The 21,215-nt window shown below is 37.3% G+C and overlaps 1 protein-coding gene across 1 annotated transcript; it reads left to right on the forward strand.

Moving 5' to 3' along the window:
- Positions 1-1,268: 1,268 nt before the first annotated feature.
- On the forward strand, positions 1,269-11,984 carry pde9ac (phosphodiesterase 9ac). The gene is made up of 19 exons (XM_082179609.1): positions 1,269-1,392; positions 3,366-3,436; positions 3,591-3,668; positions 3,762-3,805; positions 3,943-3,997; positions 4,100-4,170; positions 5,194-5,281; positions 5,429-5,510; positions 5,617-5,691; positions 5,782-5,868; positions 5,967-6,071; positions 6,158-6,240; positions 6,429-6,585; positions 7,598-7,711; positions 8,025-8,129; positions 8,210-8,338; positions 8,422-8,517; positions 8,872-8,949; positions 9,154-11,984. The coding sequence occupies exons 1-18, from the start codon at positions 1,324-1,326 to the stop codon at positions 8,920-8,922; spliced, it is 1,560 nt and encodes a 519-aa protein (XP_082035735.1). The 5' UTR covers positions 1,269-1,323; the 3' UTR covers positions 8,923-8,949; positions 9,154-11,984.
- The last annotated feature ends 9,231 nt before the right edge of the window (positions 11,985-21,215 follow it).

A 21,215-nucleotide genomic window follows, 5' to 3' on the forward strand; every position in this document is an offset into this window, starting at 1 on the left:
AGAACATATGTTGCTCTGAGTGGACACAGGAGGCTGTAGGGCACATTACGATGACAGAAATGTCATTGTATTCAACCCCCAGTTACGTCTGCACATTCTCGATTTTATAGTAGTTGCTACAGCTTGACCTCAAAGATCTTAGTTTTCTATAAGCGTTTCCAATTTTTTTCCACTAAAGACTCATGAATCTCATCATGTTCAAGCGTTAAAGCTGGATTTTACACAATGGGCCATCATCAGACGTAAATATAGACCCTGGGGTGGGCTGCTAAATTGAGTGAGATGGACAATGAATGGACTAAATTAAATGATTACAACAGACATCAAGGGGGTTGGGCACTTTTTCGCCGTAGTAACTGTTCCCCCTGACAACAGTGAGAGTGACAATTATATTCAGGTCCTTCAATCCCGCCAGGTTTCTCTTGCTCACTTGCTGTATTTGGCTCCATTGAGCACCTGGGACGTCTGGGAGCGCTGCCTTGTACGCGGGGAGAAGCGGGAGCTGCTGACGGCGCACAGGCAAGACTGCTATTTTCTGACTCAAACATTCTATCTGCAATTCTATACGAATAGAACATTTCATTACGTACAGATGTTGAATGGTCAGAAATAAACGTGGCCTGCCGTACTTCAAGAAAGTTTCCAAGAAAGTCTCAGGTGACACTATGTCGGTTTGCCATGATATTTGAGGTGTAGAGTAAATTTAAAGTTGTATTTATGCACTGATGTGCACTATAAAGTGTGTTCTGTGAACTAGACAGGATTTTATTGAATTTTTACTTTTAGTCAAAGAAACCGATGTGCATTTATGAGAATATTCAAATGAAAAATATCTTCATTTACTCATCCTCATGTTGCTCCAAACCAATTTTCTTTGAGATTATTTTTGTCCAAACAACACTGGACCCCATTGACTCATTGTCTGAATAAAAAAAAGAAGTTTTATTCAGAATTTTCTTTTAAGATTAGTTTTGTCCAAACGATATTGGAGCTCATTGAATGAATAAAACAAAAACAAAAATGTAATTGTTTGATGCTTGGTTAAGCAACGTGTCACACTGCTTTTTGACCCTGTAGCTCCTCACTAGAGGAGGGTTAACACGATATGAAGGGTTAACTGATGCTTCGATCACTGTTTATTTGTTTGGTTGAAAGTACTAGACTAAAGTTTTAAAGACTTAAAAGATTCTGATATGTGAAAGTCATTCTTTATATGTTTATTTGCAGAGGACATTTCGCTGTGGAACTTTTGAGAGCTGGTCTTGGTGGTTCTGCTCCTGGTAGGGGTACCCGGACAGGTGGATCTCAGTTAATTCAGTCAGCATGGGGTCTGGCTCCTCCTCCTACACTTCCAAAACCATCTATTTGGATGTAGATGGCAAAATGCAGAAGGTGAGTGTCTTCAGTGTTTTAAGGAACTCATGTTTATCTGAATTTAAACTCAAGGATGCAAGTTAGTGGTTGTCATGAGATTATGGATTACTACTGGTGGCCGACCAATATGGGATTTTCACTGACAATAGTAATACCAATATAGTGTTGACTATTCAGTGTTATTGAAATTTAATTCAATGAAATGTACACACAATTACTAAAATTAAATGAACACTTATTTTATAAAATATTTACTAAATACAGAAAAGAAAAATTGCTCGAAAAGGCCAAATGGGCCTGGCTGGTGTATCGGTCTATCTCTAATATCTTAGTCCTGAAATGCTGACTCTAAACCTTTAAACATGATGTTTAGCAGTTTATCGTGGTACTAGTTCATCTGTCAAGAAGGAGTTCTGGGAGATCAGTGTGCACAGGTTAAAAATAAAGCTGAAGAGCTGGTCCGCAGGTGTGACTGACATTGCATGCTGTTGTGACACTTTGTTTTCTCCTGTTGTTTCCAAGAGAATAGCTAAAGTGCTGTTAATGGTTGTGTTTAAGTCCAATTTACAGAGTTTTGTTCCTCACATATGCTCATACTCTGAAGTACTCACATTATTATCCATGATTGATGACATTTGTTTTTACATATTCTAGAAACTCATTAAGATTATTTTGGTCACAAAATGCAGGAGGTTTGTACAGTATGAAAAGGGAATATGGCAGAACATGCATGTTTCAGATTCAGCACTTCATTTTGAAGCTCATACAACCTCCTAAGAGCTTAGAGAGACCAAGTGGACATTGAAAACATTTAGAATGGCATGGTTTACTGTAGTACAGGATTTATCGGGGATCTGAGCCTCTTTCACAATGTGTTATTCTCTTAGTTAAATTTCTGTTCAATCATTTAAATGAACCTATCAGTACCAAAAAAACACAAAAAAAGCAAAAATTTTCAGTTATTTTTAGATGAATGTTTACACTACAGTTCAAACCTTTAGGGTCTGTAAAATGTTTTTAAAATGTTTTTGAAATGAGTCTCTTATGCTCACGGAGGCTGCATTTATTTGTTCAAAAAGCGATTACTCAAGTCTTCGGTGTCACATGATCCTTCAGAAATCACTGTAATATATATTTGGTGCTCAAGAAACATTTCTTATTATTTACAATGATGAAAAAAGTTGTGCTGCTTAATGCTTTCGTAGAAACCGAGATACATTTTTTCAGGATTCTTTTATTAAATATAACACTACTTATTTCAAATGACATTTTTTTGTAATATTATAAATGTCTTTACTGCCACTTTTGATCAATTTAATGTGTCCTTTCTGAATAAAAATATTAATTTCTTTAAATAAAAGTCTTAATGACCCCAAACTGTTGAACGGCAGTGGGTAAATTCTAACATATATTTAAAATCTCTCATAATTTGTTTAACCCCAGAGGAACATTTCATTGCTCAGAGGTGGCTATACCATAGTTTGGGAGATTTGGAGTTCTGAATTAAGTTTTGTTTTAGTATTGTCAAAAAAAACAAAAAACAGATGAGATGGCATTATGATTATGTGGATAGCAAAGTTGAAGCATATGATGTTTGATTATATATTATAGGCTCTGACTTTTTATTGCAAACTGGTGTGTTTGCAATTCTGAGTAAAGTGTTAAGAGTAAAACTCTAGAGGAGATGCATGTCAGTTTACTAGGATGTTTCTGGCAATGAAAGAACCAGAGAAAGAGGAGACTTACGCCGAAGTCTCAATTTATCTCATGCTGCCTATTAAGATTAAGATTGATATGATCCAATGGGATGACACCACACTTTTATTTTAAAGTTCTTTGCTTTAAAATCCCACAACATTTTCAATGACATTTCACAGTTTTTATTTCAGGAAACATATTAGAGTTGGGTTGCAGTGTTTCTCATTGTAGTACAGGTGTGACGACAAATACAGACATAATATTGCTAACACACCCTTATTTGTCCCTCATAGGTGCTTTTCAGTCGTCACTGCGGCCCATGTGATATCAAAGAACTGCTGTGTTCCTCCTCCAACATCCCTAGGTCTGTATATCACTGATATCACCACTAATCAACACCGCAATCCATTTAGCAAACCTGCAGTGGTTGAGAATGAAGTTCTCTTTAGTGGACAACATGTTCAGTGGTTCACATCATATATCCATCTAATTTCACTTTTTATTTCTTCTATCTGTAGGAACACTGCTATAATATTGGTGAACCCTGAAGGTGCTTTCGTGTCTATCGATCCCACAATGCCCACCAACACCCCCAAGTAAAATGCAGCCTGGCCCTTGTTGTTTGTATAAGCAGTTATGATAATTTTCAGTTTGATCTGTCAGTTAATGAGCCCATTTTGTCCTTTTAGCTCCCTGTACAAAGTCATTCCTTTGTCTACCGGCCCGCTGGGAGGTAACGTGCATCATTTTTCACTGTTTGTCACAGTGTTTGACTCTTACTTGTATCCTAGATCTACATTCACTCATTATATTGTTTCGAGCCAAGATTTGTTCTTCCCTGATTTATAGCCTGTGTATTTAACTCCACAGAAAAGGAAGATATGTTTCAGAATGTGATCTCCCAGATAGCAGAGCAGTTCAGCAGGTAACGGACATGTTTGTTTTCCCATGGACTGGAGATGAATCTCTATTACCGTAATGTTTCTGTACTAAAACCAGCCAAAACTTTTTGTTCTTCTCTCTACAGAGCGTTCAGGATTAACGAACTGAAAACGGAAGTGACCAACAGACTGGCTATGCTGGAGAAGAGAGTAGAACGTATGTAATGACAATGTTACGGTTTGCTGTTTGTCTTATTTTTTATCTGGTTTTATTGTTGCTCGGATTTAGAGTTAAGTCTGGAATACACTACATGACTTTTAACATCTAAACAGATTTTAAAACACTAAGGGCCAGATTTACTAAGAGCTTGCTCCAGCGCAAACCCTCTTTTGGCGTTAAAAACTACTATCAGGATTTACTAAAGACACGCAGCTAAAAATTAGCGCTGAAAACGCATGGACATGGTTATTTTTGCGGCTGACCTTATATTGCATATGCATTTGTAGGAGTTTCCCTTTCAGATGCAAAATGTATGGGAGGAGAGTATTTAAATGAATCATGCAAGGTGATTTACTAAGGTTTGCGCTAGTCAATTTACTGGCATTTGCACCATTATTTACCACCCCCAAAAAAGCATGTCTTAAACCAGACGCTAAGTTGCGCTGCTCTTGGTAGATTGCGTTGGTCATTATAGAAATGATCCGGCTGTATCTGTGTTCTTTAATTTGCATGTCGCCAGTATATCATGCACAGAACTTTCCACTCCCATCGACACTTTTTTTAATTTGCTCATGCTAATTTCAGGGAGAGCAGCAATAACCCCCCTTAGGCTAAACAGAACAGAACCAACATCCGTCCGCCATATTGGAACGGTCAAAGCCGTTCCGTGAATATTCAAGGGCAAGTTGGCTGAGCGTCTGCAACCATAGTTAGATGCATGTATGAATAGCTATATCTGCAATAGACTTCAGCAGATGATTTTGCTAAAGTAACACAATACAACAAGACGAAGGCGAATTTAAATCTCTGCGGTTTCACAACCACAAGCTGTGCAATGTTGTGGCATCATTGATTCTTACTGTGAGTGTCAACATGCTGGCCGTTCCAAGAAATGGACGAATGTGGCATACGTATACATATCTACAGTATGATAAAAACACCCAGAACACCCTAGCAACTGCATAGCAATGCAAAAAAAAAAAAAAAACACTCTTCCTATTATTTTGATTTTCTATACAGTGGAGGGTTTGAAGGTCGTGGAGATTGAAAGGTGCAAAAATGACCTGAAGAAACTGAGAGAAGAGATGACATCCAGAGCAGGAGGAAGGTAAATGAAAGAAAACATTTTCCAAAGAAAATCAAAGCAAGCGTGACAATCTATCTGCTTATCCATCTAGAGCCACCATCATGCGGCTGTTTTCAAAACTAGAAACATAAATATATCTAAATGACTAATCCACCACTCTCCTTTTAGAGTGAATTGTCCATGCAAATACAATTTCTTAGACGATGGAATGAAATTAACTCCTAGACGTGACGTCCCCAGCTACCCAAAGGTGCTTTAAAGTTTTATGACGTGCTTTGATTGAATAATGGGCCCTGCGGGAGAACATTTTGTCTCTCTCTATGTGAATTAATCACTATTAGTCTTGATTTCCTCAGTACACGCTTTCTCAGGAGACCATTGAAGCGCTGAAGAAACCAACCTTTGATGTTTGGCACTGGGAGCACAATGAAGTAAGTCTAACTTGGTGAGATATACAGTGCATTTAGAGATGAAATGAAGCATGCATGCTCTTTTTTCATGGTTTACCGTTTATTCATCAGATGTTGAGCTGCCTGGAGTACATGTACCATGACTTAGGCCTTGTGAAGGAGTTTAATATGAACCCGATTACTCTCAAACGCTGGCTGGTAAGAAAATTAGTGTAATTGTAGAAATTACAATTATTTCCGCTGAATTTTCCAGTTTAACAGCTCTGATGTTCCCCAATCTTTTTATATGTTCTCAGCTGGGCATTCAGGAAAATTACCGTAGCAACCCGTTCCACAATTTCCGCCATTGTTTCTGCGTGAGTCAGATGATGTATGGCATGATCCACCTCTGCAACCTCCAGGTGAGAACGTTACGTAAGTAGCAATTAGTACAGCAATTACTGTGGAAGAGTAAAAGTGGAAACCTGTGTGTGTGTGTGGCCCACAGGAAAAGCTCACACTGACAGATCTGGGCATTTTAATGACTGCTGCCGTGTGTCACGACTTAGACCACCCTGGATACAACAACACGTAAGATCTTTGCTTCTGTATAATTATGCTCTCGAGTCAGTTCTCATAAAAAACATACAGGTGTACCCAGGTATTTGCCTGCACGTTCGTGATGACAATTTTACAGTCCTATATCTGTGCTGTTTATCTGAGTAACCATTTCACATGACATATGAAGAGATAATCTAGCGCATTAATTTATTATGCAGGTATCAAATCAATGCTCGCACTGAGTTGGCAGTGCGCTACAATGACATCTCGCCTCTAGAGAATCACCATTGCGCTGTGGCTTTCCAGATACTCTCATTGCCGGAGTGTAACATATTTGCCAACGTGGACCCAGAGGCCTTTAAACAGATCCGACAGGTATAGCATTAAAATATCAGCTCCCATTTAAGGAATCTAAGGGTCAGTTCACATAGAACGGATTTTTGCATTTAAAAATGTGGGACAGGGCAGTGAAATTAAGAGAGAAAAAAGTCTCAAGATAATTTTTTATTTAAAAAGAGGAATCTCTTTTAACTTGAGCTTTGTGTTTTTAGAACACCGGAAGATTAGTGCTGTCACAACATCAGATTTTTACTACATGATTGTCGTACTAAAAACAATTAGCAATAATGACATTATCGCAAAATTGATAGAACATTTTGAAAAAAGGAAATAAAAAATATTATCGGTCAAATTCATCTTTAACTTAGTTTATTTTGTTTTTTTCTCTTTTTTGGCCAATGATTCACACTCAAAATAGTGTAGGGAGGTGGAAATAATTGTAACCAAAACTGTACATAAGCGTACAAAAATAACTTCCTGTTGATCTGCACTTCCTGCAGAAGACTGGGGTGTCTAGCATCCTGTCTTTTTTTACAGAATCCAAAAAAACTCCCATACTGGCGAGCTAACTTTTTCCGGGCAGCTAGAGTTTCTCGCTTTCCTCTCATATCCTCCAACATGATTTTGTGTGGCAGTAGCAGCTATACTGTGTTGTTGTCTTCTTTTTTAAATGTTATGATGGTATCATATTGTGGTGCACTACTGCCACCTACTATGATAGATTGTCAACCAGATAGTTACTGCCGTGGATTATCGTATGTGTAGTATTAACACAATATCAAAATATATCATTTTAAATATCATTGTTATCGTCAATATCGATATATTTCGACACCTCTACGCTAGTTGATGCCAAAGACGTGAACACAACCATCAAAGACAACTGTCTAGCATCTGTTAAAAGCACATAGAAAAAACATTGGAAAAGCGTTGGAACTCAAAAACACATTCTGCATGAGTGTGTCATTGTTTTGCAGTAAACATTCTTATATTTTAAAGGAATTTCTATATATGTATATGTGTTTACAATATGACAATGTATTGGCAGGCTATCATCACACTGATTTTGGCCACGGATATGGCCAGGCATGGAGAGATTCTGGACTCGTTCAAGCATAAAGTGGACAGTTTTGACTTCACCAATGAGGAGCATGTGACTTGTGTATGTACCGTACCCCCTCCCTGCCAAAAACACATCTTAAACCAGTCTATGATGGTTTGCTGGTCTTTATATGGTCGGTTTAAGAGGGGTTTGGGGCACATTTTAGTTGTTTAGACTTTAGAGACCTGCTTGTCAAAATGTTAAACCAGCATAACTGCAGTTTGGCAAGACTGGTAGACCCGTTTTTAAAAAAGCTAAGACCAGCCTAGACCTGCTAAGACCAGTAGAAAAATGTGTTTTTCATCAGGGATTTGGCATGAATTTGACAAGTTAAGTTTGACAAGTAAAGATTTGTTGTTTGTCACGTGTTCAGCTGAAGATGGTCCTTATCAAATGTTGTGACATTTCCAATGAAGTCCGCCCTACAGAGGTGGCAGAGCCGTGGGTGGATTGTCTGCTCGAGGAATACTTCATGCAGGTTTGCTGACTCTCCAACTTGTGTTGTAATTGCTCTACAGTGACAGGTGGGTTTGTTTATGCTGTCTTGTCTTTGTTCAGAGTGATAGAGAGAAATCTGAGGGGCTTCCTGTGGCAGCCTTCATGGACAGAGAAAAAGTCACCAAGCCCACAGCCCAGATTGGCTTCATTAAGTTTGTCCTCATCCCCATGTTTGAAACTGTCATGAAGGTGAATGAAATAATCTTTGTTGTTGATTCAAATGTTACTTTTACTTTTTACACCATTTACTCACCCTCATATGTTCCTCTAAGCTGTTCCCTCAGATTGAAGAGATTATGGTGCAGCCTCTCAGAGACTCGCGGGACCACTATGAGGAGCTGAAGCAAATTGATGATGCCATGACCGAGGTAAATGCTCCTCAGCTCATGGTAATAGTTTGTCATGTATTGTGTGTAATTCAAATTTCATTTATTCATTATACTCCAGTCTTCATAGTCATTTGATATGCTATGCTGAATTTAATATGCTGATTTGGTGCTCAAGAATTTTTTTTTTTTTTATCAATGTTGAAAACAGATGTGCTGCTTTTTTTGATCAATTTAATGCAGTATTAGGTAACTTTTGAAAATTAATCTGTGTGTGTGTGTGTACATATATATAATATATCTGTATATTATAAATATACATGCAAATGTATGTAACTATCTGAGATAATAGAGTCCCATCTTGCTAACATAAAGGTGTGTTTTTTGTTCAATGAGGCACAGAAGAAAAAAACAGAAAATATGTCATTAGGAGGGAAGAAGAAATAAGCAGTTCTGCGATTGTAATGATACTGTGTAAGTATTTAATATAGTTTTGATGTATTTGACTTGATACATTACACTGAGTGCGGGGTTTTGTCCTTTCCAAAATCCATTCATTTTACTATTATGCGCTTGAAGTTTTTGCCTTTACTTACATCTTACTGGTATTTTCTTAATCTGTACTTTTTATAGTGGCGCTTGATGCTATGTTTGATGTGTTTTCTTGTGTCATTTCAGGAGACCTGTGCCCGTCTGCACTGTGTGGACAGAGTTCCGGTGTGAGGATCTGTGAGACACTGGGCTGGTGTTGACGACGGCTGGTTTGAATCCACTGAATCTAAAAGGTCACCTGATCGACTCATGAAATCACGAGTTGTTTCCTTTTACCAACAGACTACTAGGCCAGTCTGATTCTTTCTTTTTGGCATCAATCAGTTAAAAAGCCTTTTCGGCTGATATGGGCATAGATTCATCACTTCAGTTTTGATCTTGTTTGTTTGGTTTTTTGTTCTATTTACAGTGTTCAACAACAAAAACATGCATTTCTGTTGCATGTACGTAGTATGTAGTCATCTGAACGTTTTGTGGTCCCAAAGCAATTAAGATAACATATTACAGCATGACGTATAACCATAACTAGAGCCTTTTAAAAATGTTTTGATGATTATAAAAGGTCAGCATAATATGATGCTGTTCCTTTATCAACTATTTCTCTCCTGAGTTCCTTTTAGAACATATCAGTTCACATTTTAGGCGGTTTTGTGGTGAGCACAATACCACTGTAAACCATAATATCAGATTTTAAGGATACCCGAGAACTCCTTTTGCAGTGTTTTGGTTGAGTTTCCAAACTAGATGTGTTTTGCATTGTTTATTTGGTTATTGAGGTTTGAAATCAATGCATTTCCACTAGAACATCCAGATAAATTGTAGGATTAAACAGAAAATGTTATCATAATTTGCTTAATGTTATAACTTTCTTTTTTCTACAGAACATAAAATAAGATGTTTTGAACAATGCCTCAGAAAATGGGGTCTAGTGTTTTTTTGGACCCTATTGACTTTTATTGTATGGACAAAAATAGTTGAAACCTTTTTCAAAATGTCTTCTTTTGTGTTCTGCAGAAGAAAAATGTCGTACAGATTTGGAACGACATGAGGAGGAGTAAATTGCAGAATTGTTAATGCAGAATTGGTGTTAATTTTAAACACCAGGTCCAGAAGTCATACCTTCTAACCACACTCAGTATTTCTACCCTGTGGCCCAATGTTCTCACCGTTCTCTGTAGCCTATTTACTCTGGTTTGCTTCTAATACTTCCTCAAAATAAGACAATAAAGTCTGTGGGAGTTCTGCCTCCTGGCTGTTCTTTTCTCCTTTTATCAACGTGGTAATAAAAACTCTCGCCAGGAGGTCACATGTGTTTGCTATTATGACAAGGTTAGGCCTGTACGCATCATATCATTCATATGTTTTGCTGTCAGTGTCTGGCGTCTTCCTCTATAGATCAGCAAATTTTGATTGATGAAGATCACGGCACATTTCCTTCGCTAAGGGCTGCGTAACTTGTTGAAACAGGACTGGGGTGCAAAAGTTTGTCATTGCAAGCTATCAATTAAAGCGGATTTTAAGAGGTGAATGGAAAGTGGTATGTAAATAGGCTTGGTTTTGAGTCACGTGACCCAAAACATAGGGCTAAAGCACATGCACAAATTACATAGTGCCGTTCGTCTGTCATTGTTCCTGGTGCACAGACTGGAACATGTACGTCTGAACCTGTTCTTAAAGTCACGCTTTTTCCATCCTGGCTGGAGACGCTGGATATGTTTGTGCCTTTGGCTTGATTTCATGATAAATGGCATCATTTGATTTGAATTTCTTCCTCTTGTTGCCTCTATTAGATAATGAGCCTCAATTTAAGCTTTCAGTTATCCATCTGCTGGCATGTCTTGCTTTGTCTTAACTCGACTGTGACATATTGAGTTCACAGATTATCAAAGCCTGTTTCATCACCCACTTCAGAGAAATAAAAAAAAATATTTGAATCAAAACAACGCTCATTCTGATTCCAATGCATCCAGGCACACCCTTGCTTTTAGCTAGATGCGAGATATATATACTTTGATTGTATTTTTTAACAGCTCTTGAGTGGAAGAGGTGTTCTTTATGTCTCTGAAGTGTTTCAAAAAGTCCCAACATTACTTTTATCCTTCCCATACTAATTAAGAATCAACAAAACGGGGTTTGAAATAATCTCAAGTTGTTTTGTACCCAGAAGGCAGAGACTGACCTATTAAGATGTGGTTTTTTTGTGTTCTGACACTTTCAGGTTCTGTGTCGCCTGTGCTTTACTGACTGGTCACAGGGTGGCAATATTTCTGTAAAGAGCTCTTTTGTGCTTTCCACTCAGACGACTAAAAGAAGAGCAATTAGTTGACAAAAGAAAAATTCTCAAGAGTGGAAACTGAAAACGATAAAGAAAGTCACACCCAGACATATAAAAGCCTGGTTTTTGGTCATATAACAAACCTACCTGTACTTTGTTGGTATTGTAGAATTTGACACCATTTTCTACATTTACTGTCTTTTTTGACAGATCACTTTGAACTTTTGACTATCTTTGTATATTTGCAACATTTTAACTATATTAAAATAGAAAACAGTTATTTTAAATTGTACTGTTTTAACTGTAGCCTTGGTAAGCAAAATAAATGTCTTTTTTAAAAACATGAAACCATCTCCAAACTTTTGAATGATAGTGTACATTATTTAAACAATTCTTGGAACATGTTTGTAAATGTTGAAGATAAATATATTTTGGTGACTGGTGCACATCAATTGTGAAGAACGGCCCCCTGGGTAATTTGACTCGAGTAAAATTCTCTCTGTACTCCTTATCAGTATAATTTATCAGTTCAGCGTCAAACTTGAAGCCATGTTTGTCAGTGAAAGTGTTTTGGAGATAAGTTCCCTGGAACGTTTTTCCAAAACAGATTAAATCTGCTTTGTGTCACTGCGGTCGATGTGGTGTAAACTGTAAAGTCAAATTAAAAGTGATTTGGATTCTCTTTAAAGGGCCACGCTGTTTTGCTTTCCTTTATTGTCATTAGTTTCCAAAACCCTCTTGCTAATTAGGGGTATTTCCACCAATGAATCATGTTTGAAGTTTTATGTTTTTCAGGATAGTGTGACAACAACTATGTGTCATATTTCAAAAAGTTATTTTAAATGGAATCATTTTATGTCAAAAAGTTGATTTGTCACATGTGCAACAACTCAGAAGTATATATATATGTGTGTATATATATATATATATATATATATATATATATATATAAACTAGCAATAAATCAAAATAAAATATAATTGCATACATTAGCAAAAATAAAAGATTTAAAAACTAAACGTGGTATGTCTGTAATTTAGAAGAATAACTCAGTAATGGAGTAATGGACAGCAGTGGAGTTTTAATGACATTCCTCATCCAGACTCTATTAAACTTCAAAGCTGCAGAACTCTTCCCTCTTACTGTATTTCCTCTCCAGATACTATCTTTCTCTAAACACATATTTCTCCACCGGTCTGCGTCTCCTCTCTGTGTTTTCTTAGAGGGGCCCAGAGCTAAGGGTCAGTGTTTGGGCTGTCAGAGGCCTCTCCTTTGGAGGGGTGTCTAGATTTCAGTTCACCACAGATGCATGAATCATTTTCCTTTAGTGGAAGAAACAGTGCAGAGCAGAATGTTTCATTTCCTTTGTTCACAGACTTTTTCACCATCTTGAGACCCACCAAAAGCTACTGAAATAGAATGGGGAAAATGCATTTATTCTCTTTTAGTTAACTTGAATTTTTTATTTTTAATGCAGTAAAGATTCATTAACATGATGGAACTTGCAGTAAGTGAGTCATATGATGATTGAGTGAGTGCCATTCAGTGAAGTGTTTGTCAGACTGATTCAAACCATTAACTCGGAAAGAGTTCAGTAAGTTGATTCACTAATTGTTTTGACGGATTCTGTCAGTTAATTCAGTGAAGGCTTTGTTCGGAAGGAGTCGTCAGACTTATTCAAACCGGTAAGTTTGTGAGGATAATTCGTTAAAAGAACCGGCTCATAAGAGTAATTTGTTTTGAGTTGGGTGGGACCCACTTATTTCCTAAAACCCGCTAAAAAATGCATTTAGGCTGTTCACATTAACACCTTTTTATTCGCCTTGAACTAATGCAGTGACATGGAACTAGCAGCCTGAATCACATGCTGATTCATAAGCTCTCCTGGCAGATTCGGTGAGTTCGTTCAGTGAAGGATTCATGGAAAGGAATTCATGGAAAGGCCTGTGTTTGTGAGTCGTTTGTAAGGATTACTTTAAAAACTTGCTAATTTGGGTGGGACTACTTATTCCCACATGACCCACAGCTTAAAAGCCACTGTTCTAAACTGTTAATATTATGTTATCTAATAGAAATGTTTTAAAGATAAGAATATCAGAAGGCAAAATGAGAATTCTCTTCCTGTGAGGTCTGCACGGCTTCAGGGGCATTCCTTAGATAAAGTCAAAGCGCAATCTCCTCGACAGACAGCTTTTACAGGACACCTCACACTTTCCAGACAGGGAACACCTGTAGTGCTCATCGGGTCATTTGCAGTCTAAACGGTGAAGCGTTCAGGATAGGCTAGCCTACAACAAAAAACAACTGTCCGTTTGTGAACCAGACGGAAATCATGGGACAAGATCTGTGGATATCTCAAGATTCATCAAAAACCCGACGGTTAAGTCCATATAATATGTGGCGATAAATATTTTGTTTAAAAAAAAGAGAAAAAAACAACATGCCTCAGGGCCAGGGAGATGGAACAGACAAGCTAGTTTCCTTGAAAAGTCTGGAGGACTCCTCACAGGATCGACCCATAAGCCTCCCTTTGCATGAGATCATACTGCTCATAACATCACAAATTACACTGTGTCCATAATTTATGCCTGAGGAATCCTGCATAGCAGCCACACATGCCTCGGCCATGATTTAGGACAGTGAAGTTTATATTTTGGCAGTAATGTCCTTGGAGAATTGCCTTATCTCTGCATTTGTCTGCTACATTTTTTCACCCCTATCAACCTCGACTGTTCTGTATTTTGAAGATGTTACTGTTTGAAGTGACTTCAGTAGACTATTCATCAGCATATTCAAAACAACTGGGTCAAGCTGATTTGGGATGAATTTGAAATCTTAGTCTCATCTTAAAAACAATTGCACAATGATTGTGTTTCTCAAGACAGCATTGTAGTCTCTGGCTAGTCTTTATTCTTTTCCCCTACATTACAGTTGTTCTCTATACTGTGATGAAACATTTATTTTGCTTGCACGTGTCCCACAAGAGTTCATAACTTTTTATGTACAAGGTTCCAAAGGTTTTATTTGTCTGCTACCATGGACACTTTAATTGGTGGTTCTTTAAATAAACCAAAAAATAAAGGCTTCAATGGTTATTTTGCACCAGAAAAAAACCCAACAACCAACCATGTACTTCTGTTGAAATGGACTTTCTTGTTTTTATGTGAATCTAAAAATAGTATTTACTTTTAGAATATTTCTCTGACATAATAATCAAAACCCACCCTGTATAGATGTTATTCAAGGTTTAACCCTGAAAATTGCTTAACTTATTTTGATGAGATGTAAAAGCACAGCCTATGTTGTCATAAATTATTGATAGTATTTTCATTTTTTTTTAACAGTGTCCATTGCTCTTATTTGGGTCAGTTTGAACCCAAAAGCACATTGGAAGAAAAAAATAACTAATACTTTATATTCTATTAACAGGAAAGCCTATTTAATTCTTAAATCTTAAGTGTGATTTTGCTAATATTTGTATTTAACATGCCTTGGGACCCCAAACAAAACTTGAGGGTTAAAAAAGTAAAAGAAAAACTCAAGTTGTCTGGGAGAGATTGGGCCAGATGTGTTTACCTCTCCCTATTCTGCATTTATCTCCAGAAGGCATCTTGATTGCAGTTTGGCAGCAGATCAACAGCTGTATGTTGGCTTCGCTTTAAGACAGCACATAGGACTGCGATTATCCACGCCTACTCTGAAAATAGTGCTGATTTTTAACCCTAACTCTCTTTACTGATGTGCTAAAGAAATGCTCCCAAGATCCATTGCATCGGAACACACACCGTACAGCTTTTTATTCAGCACATCGTTATCACCTGGGCTTCAGTTTGTTCTTTATTGCTTGGTAATAAAAAATAAGTGTGGAAACAAAGAGGGTTGAGGGTTGCAGAGTTTAATCACCCACTATAAAATAATATAGGTATGGAAAGAAAGGGGAAATCTGTGTGATTTTCCAAAGGAGGATTTGCCAGGATTGTTGCAACCTAACGTGGAAATGCCATACTTTTTCCATCCATTTAATAAAATGCATCTTCTCTTGCCACAAAAAGCCAGGGGTCTTGTGTCTCCAAAGGACTCAACAGCACCTGATCAGGACCCATGATCCTGCAGCACCCAAACCACACCACTGGAAGAATTTTCCGAGGAATACATGGCAAATTGATGGTTGCAGCAATGACTTCACATGCCGCAGATGACTATTCCTTCAAACTCAGCAGGGAATTCTTATTTATAACCAGAGTGTCAGTAGATATAATCATTTACAGACCAACGTGATAGAGCGCCAGCCAGATGTGTATGCACAGGCCTGCGACATTCAGTTCTGTAATTATGAAAAGACGAAGTCTCACTCATGGTATTGTAAAGACAGGCTCGGAGTGGAGCACCAGCCATTCCATTATGCAGTTTAAATGTGGATATTCTTTCATCTTTCATTTCGATCTGAGCTACTTCTGAGGTTCCTAATGCTTTCCTAGGATGAGTCCAAACATGTTTGTTTGTTTTGTCATCTAAAGACCCTCTTCTTGCTTCCCACACTTTGGGAATTTCCACAGAGAAGACTGTGTGGAAAGACAGTTTCCATTAGGAGAGGAGTTAAATAATCACACTAGCTGCTCAATGCTCTCTCTTCAAACAAGCTTTGGAACGTAACAGGTTTTGCTGGAACAGTCCCATCTGGAAGCCACTCGTTTGGGTCAAGAGACAAATGAGAGCTGGGGGAGGGGCCTGTCACGTAGGTGAACCTTTGGGGTGTCCAAACAGACTATTAAATTTACCGCTATTTGTTTACCACAAGCGAGAGAATGTATGGTTGTCTTGTATAGTTTTTTGTATAATGTGTTTAATTAAATGTGTAATTTCCAGCCGTTGTTGCAATTATTTTTTTAAGTTTTAAAACAAATTATAATAATAATGGTTAATATTTATACTACATACAAAAATGAATTGATGATGTATATTATATAACAATATGCATAATACGGATATGCATAACATATAAAGGACATGCTTTTGCAAGAATATATTAAAACTCCTGTATAGCAGGTGGTGCTGGGGAGGAAGAAGGGTAAACAGAAGTTTGCATTATCGCGCAGCAGGGCGATCACAGGCTATAGGGTACGAAATATATGGTTACTTGGATTAGGAAGAACGTCTGGTTGACTAATGCCACAGACGTTAAAGGGACCAATCAGTGCTCAGAGTTTCATGCCTCAACTATATATTTATGTATAAACAAATACTACTGTTCAAAAGTTTAGGTTCAGTAAGATTGTATAATGTTTTTGAAAGAAGTATATAATGTTTTATAATATATACAGTATATATATATATATATATATATATATATATATATATATATATATATATATATATGTTTAAATATTATAAATGTAAATATAAATATACAATTATTTAAATGTTTTATGTTGGGGTCCCACTGAAAACTGTGAGATTTTAGCTTTAGCTCTTACTTATCCTTAATGCTCCTGAGCTTTGAAACCCAGCAAAAGTCCTTGGGATAGAGTTTCATCTCTGTTTTGAAGGTCTTACACAGTTGTCACGGTTTGCTGAAACAGGGAATGTGACGTGCATGTGCGGTGCAGATGTTGGATTCTTGGTGGTGATGAAAGTGTGGTGGCATTGGATTGGCATTCTGTGCCCACTCAGACCTCCCTGAGCTGTTTACTCACACACCCACACGACGGATCCAATCCTCATTATAGTATCACACAATGAGAGTGGGTCTACAGACATTGCTTATGGATTGAGTCCTGTTCTCCATTTGTGCTTTTACTCCAGGGGGTGAAGTGCTCTCACAGAAGCACACATGTAAGAGGATACCCCCCCCCATCCAGTATCCACAGACCAAAGCTGTGCAGACAGATATTTCCACCATATGCAAGTGACTCAAACCAAGCCAAAATGACTTTTTAATATATAAATCCCTCTTTATGTTGCTCTGAAATAATGATCAAGCTCCAGAATTCAAATCTCATCCATATTGTATGCAGCTTGTGGAATGAGCCGTCATTCAAACATTCTTTTCCCGTTTTTCTGCCAAGTTCTGTAAACGGAGTTCTTGAATCATGTTAATTCAGTGATTTCACACATAATCCACTGAAAAGTTATTCAAAGAACACGATTTATAACCAGGGGACATCTTTTTTAAATTCTTTTTTTTATTTATTTTTTTATCTGAAACAGATTTGAAACAGGAGTAGGATGTGTTTTCGAGAGCTGAAGAGCTCTATGTCCTTACTTTCATTATATCTTACCACCATCAGGAAGAGGATTTGAACGCTTAATTATAGAATTAATCAAGTTTAAAACACAATTCAGTGTCACAGTTGTAGTGATTTGCAAACAGGGCTCAACAAGGATGTCCGAAATCTCGCTTATGATACTATTTGCTCTCAGTATGGCACTTGTTAACCTTAAATCTTCCTGAACCAGTGCAAAATGTCCTTTGTGGTGTAAATCCTCTCTGAGGAATTCTGCATTAGCAATCTTCAGACACATGTTTAACCCAAATACCACACAAGCATTACATAGGAAAACTTTCTCAGGATATTTTCTTAAGACAAGCATTTCTTGAAAGAAGAGGAAATAAGTGGCAGAATGCTTTATTTTTATATTGTTTGCTAAGTTATTGTGTCATTGCAACACCTCATTGTGAATGTTTAGAGGAATTCAGTTTGAATGAATGCACCTGCAGACCTTTCATTCTTTACAGGCTCATTAGACAGAGCACATCCGTTAAGAGGCAGTCTGGGGGAGAACATACAAGATGTCTTTATGTGAAGGGTTACCTGGTTGTCACCTCATTATGCCTACATGCCTGTATTACATACATGTGTATGTGTGAGCTCTAAATCTTTGAATAGGGACGAATGCACATGGCAGGGGATGATGATTCTGGCATAGATGACGATTACAATGGAACAAAAACAGTGGCTAGACTCGTCGGTGCATGTCCTACTCATCGTATTTCTGTCATTGCTCTACGTATTGAGACAACAAACCTCACACTCACTCACGATCAAACACACCAAACGCCTGGCACGCAACGGCATTTGATTGGCACAAAATTGGGGAACTATACTTTGATACTGCAGTTTCTGAAGTTCTACTTCATGTGAAGCTAACCTTTTGAAGAAGTGAAAAAGTGAGAACTTTATAAACTATAATCACTGGCTTCCGGTACAAACTAAAGCTCCCCTTCTCTTATATTGAAATCCTCTGATATTTCTTTTTTAAATTCTCGTTTTTTTTAGACTTCTAATTCGTGACCGGTGTTTTGTTTTGCTCTATCCACGCGCTTCTGCGTTCATCAATACATCAGGTGTTGGGTCAGAGGTCACTCTTCCGTTACTGGAAGCCAGTGATTATAGTTCAAAGTTACAAATAAGGATATTTTTCTTACAAAAAAGCATTGCTCTGCAGAAGTCCTTTATTAACCCCCTGGAGCAGTATGGATTACTTTTATGATGGATGGACGTGCTTTTTTTGGGCTTCAATACCATTCACTCCCATTATAAAGCTTGGAAGAGCTAGGATATTTGTTTATATAACTCTGATTATGTTTGGCTGAAAGAAGAAAGTCACATATCTAGAATGGCTTAAGGGTGAGTAAATTATGGGATAATTTTCATTATTGGGTGAACTTACTCTTTAAGTTTTGCTTACGAAACATCACAAAAAGATCATAAGTCACTGTACTGGAAAGCTCTTTACTGAAAAAGCTACATACACAACTGAACTATCACAATGCTAAAAAAAATTGTTTAAAGAAGTGAATAAAAGGAACAAAAGAAACATCTACCAATTTTAGTGGTATACGACAACAAAAGTTGAACAAGACATATTTTTCATTTTGCTTACACTGTAAAAAAAAAATTACATCCCCAAGTCAAAAATTTCAAGTGACCGATAACATCAAAATTTTTCAATTAGTCTGACGTATTATTTCTCATTGAGCCAATGTTAACAGACTATTGCAACAAGAATTTCACTTGGGCCAATTGAAAAATGTAGATGTTATCGGTCACTTGAAATTTTTGATTTGGGAGGGTTAGAAATTTTTTACAGTGTAGCGGTGCCAATGTACCAAGTGAATAAAGGCCTGTTCCAGTTTATGTGTATGTGTGTGTGTCTGTGTATGCCAAAAGAGCTAAATTAGTGAACGTCTTGTTAATGATTTACATATATATAAACTGTAACCTTACCACAGGACTCCAAATTACACTTTGTACTATGAAACTTGGAAAGACTGTACAGTAGATGCATGATTTCCTTTCTAAAGAAAGTTTTTTACTACGTAAAGCAAGAAAAAAAAATCTGTCTGGTAGCAGATACAAAGATGTCAGGATAATTCTCATTTAAAATAGCACTAAACATTTTCCTTTTTTTCTTCTTTTTTTTTACAGCCAATGTTGATGCAAACATACAAAACAAAGTGAAGTAACAGCTGGTCAAACGGCAGTGACTAATATCCGTTCTCTCTCTTTTACCTCCTCCAAAGCTGTAAATGCTTTAGTTTAGCCAGTCACAAAAGGACATGTTTACCTGAACTTCACTCCAATACATCACCTGTATTGACCAGTGTCCTGACCCAGCTGACAGTGTTTACTCAAGACCACAGGCTGTCTATTTGCTTTCTCCTCCGGTGAAGCTCTCCAGCGCATGTGCCCAGAGGTGATGTGCTCCCTGAGGAATACTTGGGCCACCCAGCAAGAAACACATCACCTGGAAATAAGCTCTGATGAGCCACAGCTAGAGGATCTTCTGCTCAAGAGGTAATTCACGGTGTAAGATTCCACTTAGAACTGTGAACATTTACAGTCTGGTCTGGTGTATGGAAATCATCACTCTAGTTTTGTTAAGAGTTCCGCTTCAGATCGTCAGCGTCAAATAAAAATTCACTATCTCTCTGGTGACGTATGCAGGAATGCTATAAGAATATCATCTTACGTTTTGGCCACATAACAACATTTGCACAAAATTGCATATTTTTGTTTAGTGAATAAAAAGTGTTTTTTTTTCCTCCTCAAGTATATGCTCCATATTCTCACTATATTATAAATGGGCCATAAAAGCTTGATGTATCAAATATGATACAAAATATACACATATACAAACTTTTTTGAGATTTTGTACAAACAAACTGTTCTATATTTCTGACAACTATTATATAGGCCATGTAAAGCTTTATAGTATTAAATACACCGAAGGTGCTGGAACCCATATTGTGTTTGTACTGATTTTCTTTTTCTTTCTTCCTTATTTTTGTTTGGTGTATGGGTGTAAAAGTGTATGGACGTCAAAGACGTAAATCACAGAGATCCCAAAATTGAGTGGATGTTCCCAATTGTGCACCCCTAAGGCGCACAGTCACACACCTGTCTGACTCTAGGTGGTGCTGTAATAAATCCACGAAGTTGAAAATTTGTATGCATCTTATTTGGTGGACGTCCTAACTTATAGACCAGGATACTTAAAAAAAAAACAAGGCCACCAGCAGTCAATCAAATTTCAGCAGCTAATAACAGCAAATCTGAATGGCCTAATGGTACAAAAATGTATATTTGTACATTGTGTGAAAATGAATATATGTACCAAATTTAGTTAAAATCGGCCTCAAGGTGGCGCTATAATAAGCTACTTTACATTTGAGCTATTAACTCCGCAATTGTGTGTGACGGAATCAAAATTCTTCTTTCTTCTGAATTTCTTGCTTTAAGCCACAACAATAGCAAATCTAATAATGATTAAACTTTTTTTTTTTTTTTTTTTTTTTTTAAACGAACTTCTAGGCCGTTTGTCAGACCTTCACCAAACTTTACACACATCAGCTTTAGACCATGCTGGTAAAAAGCTAACAAAAGAATGTTGATTATAGCAGATTCTATTT

Source organism: Leuciscus leuciscus (assembly GCF_965113295.1).
Source record: "Leuciscus leuciscus genome assembly, chromosome: 9".
In the NCBI taxonomy this organism is placed as follows: Eukaryota; Metazoa; Chordata; class Actinopteri; order Cypriniformes; family Leuciscidae; genus Leuciscus; species Leuciscus leuciscus.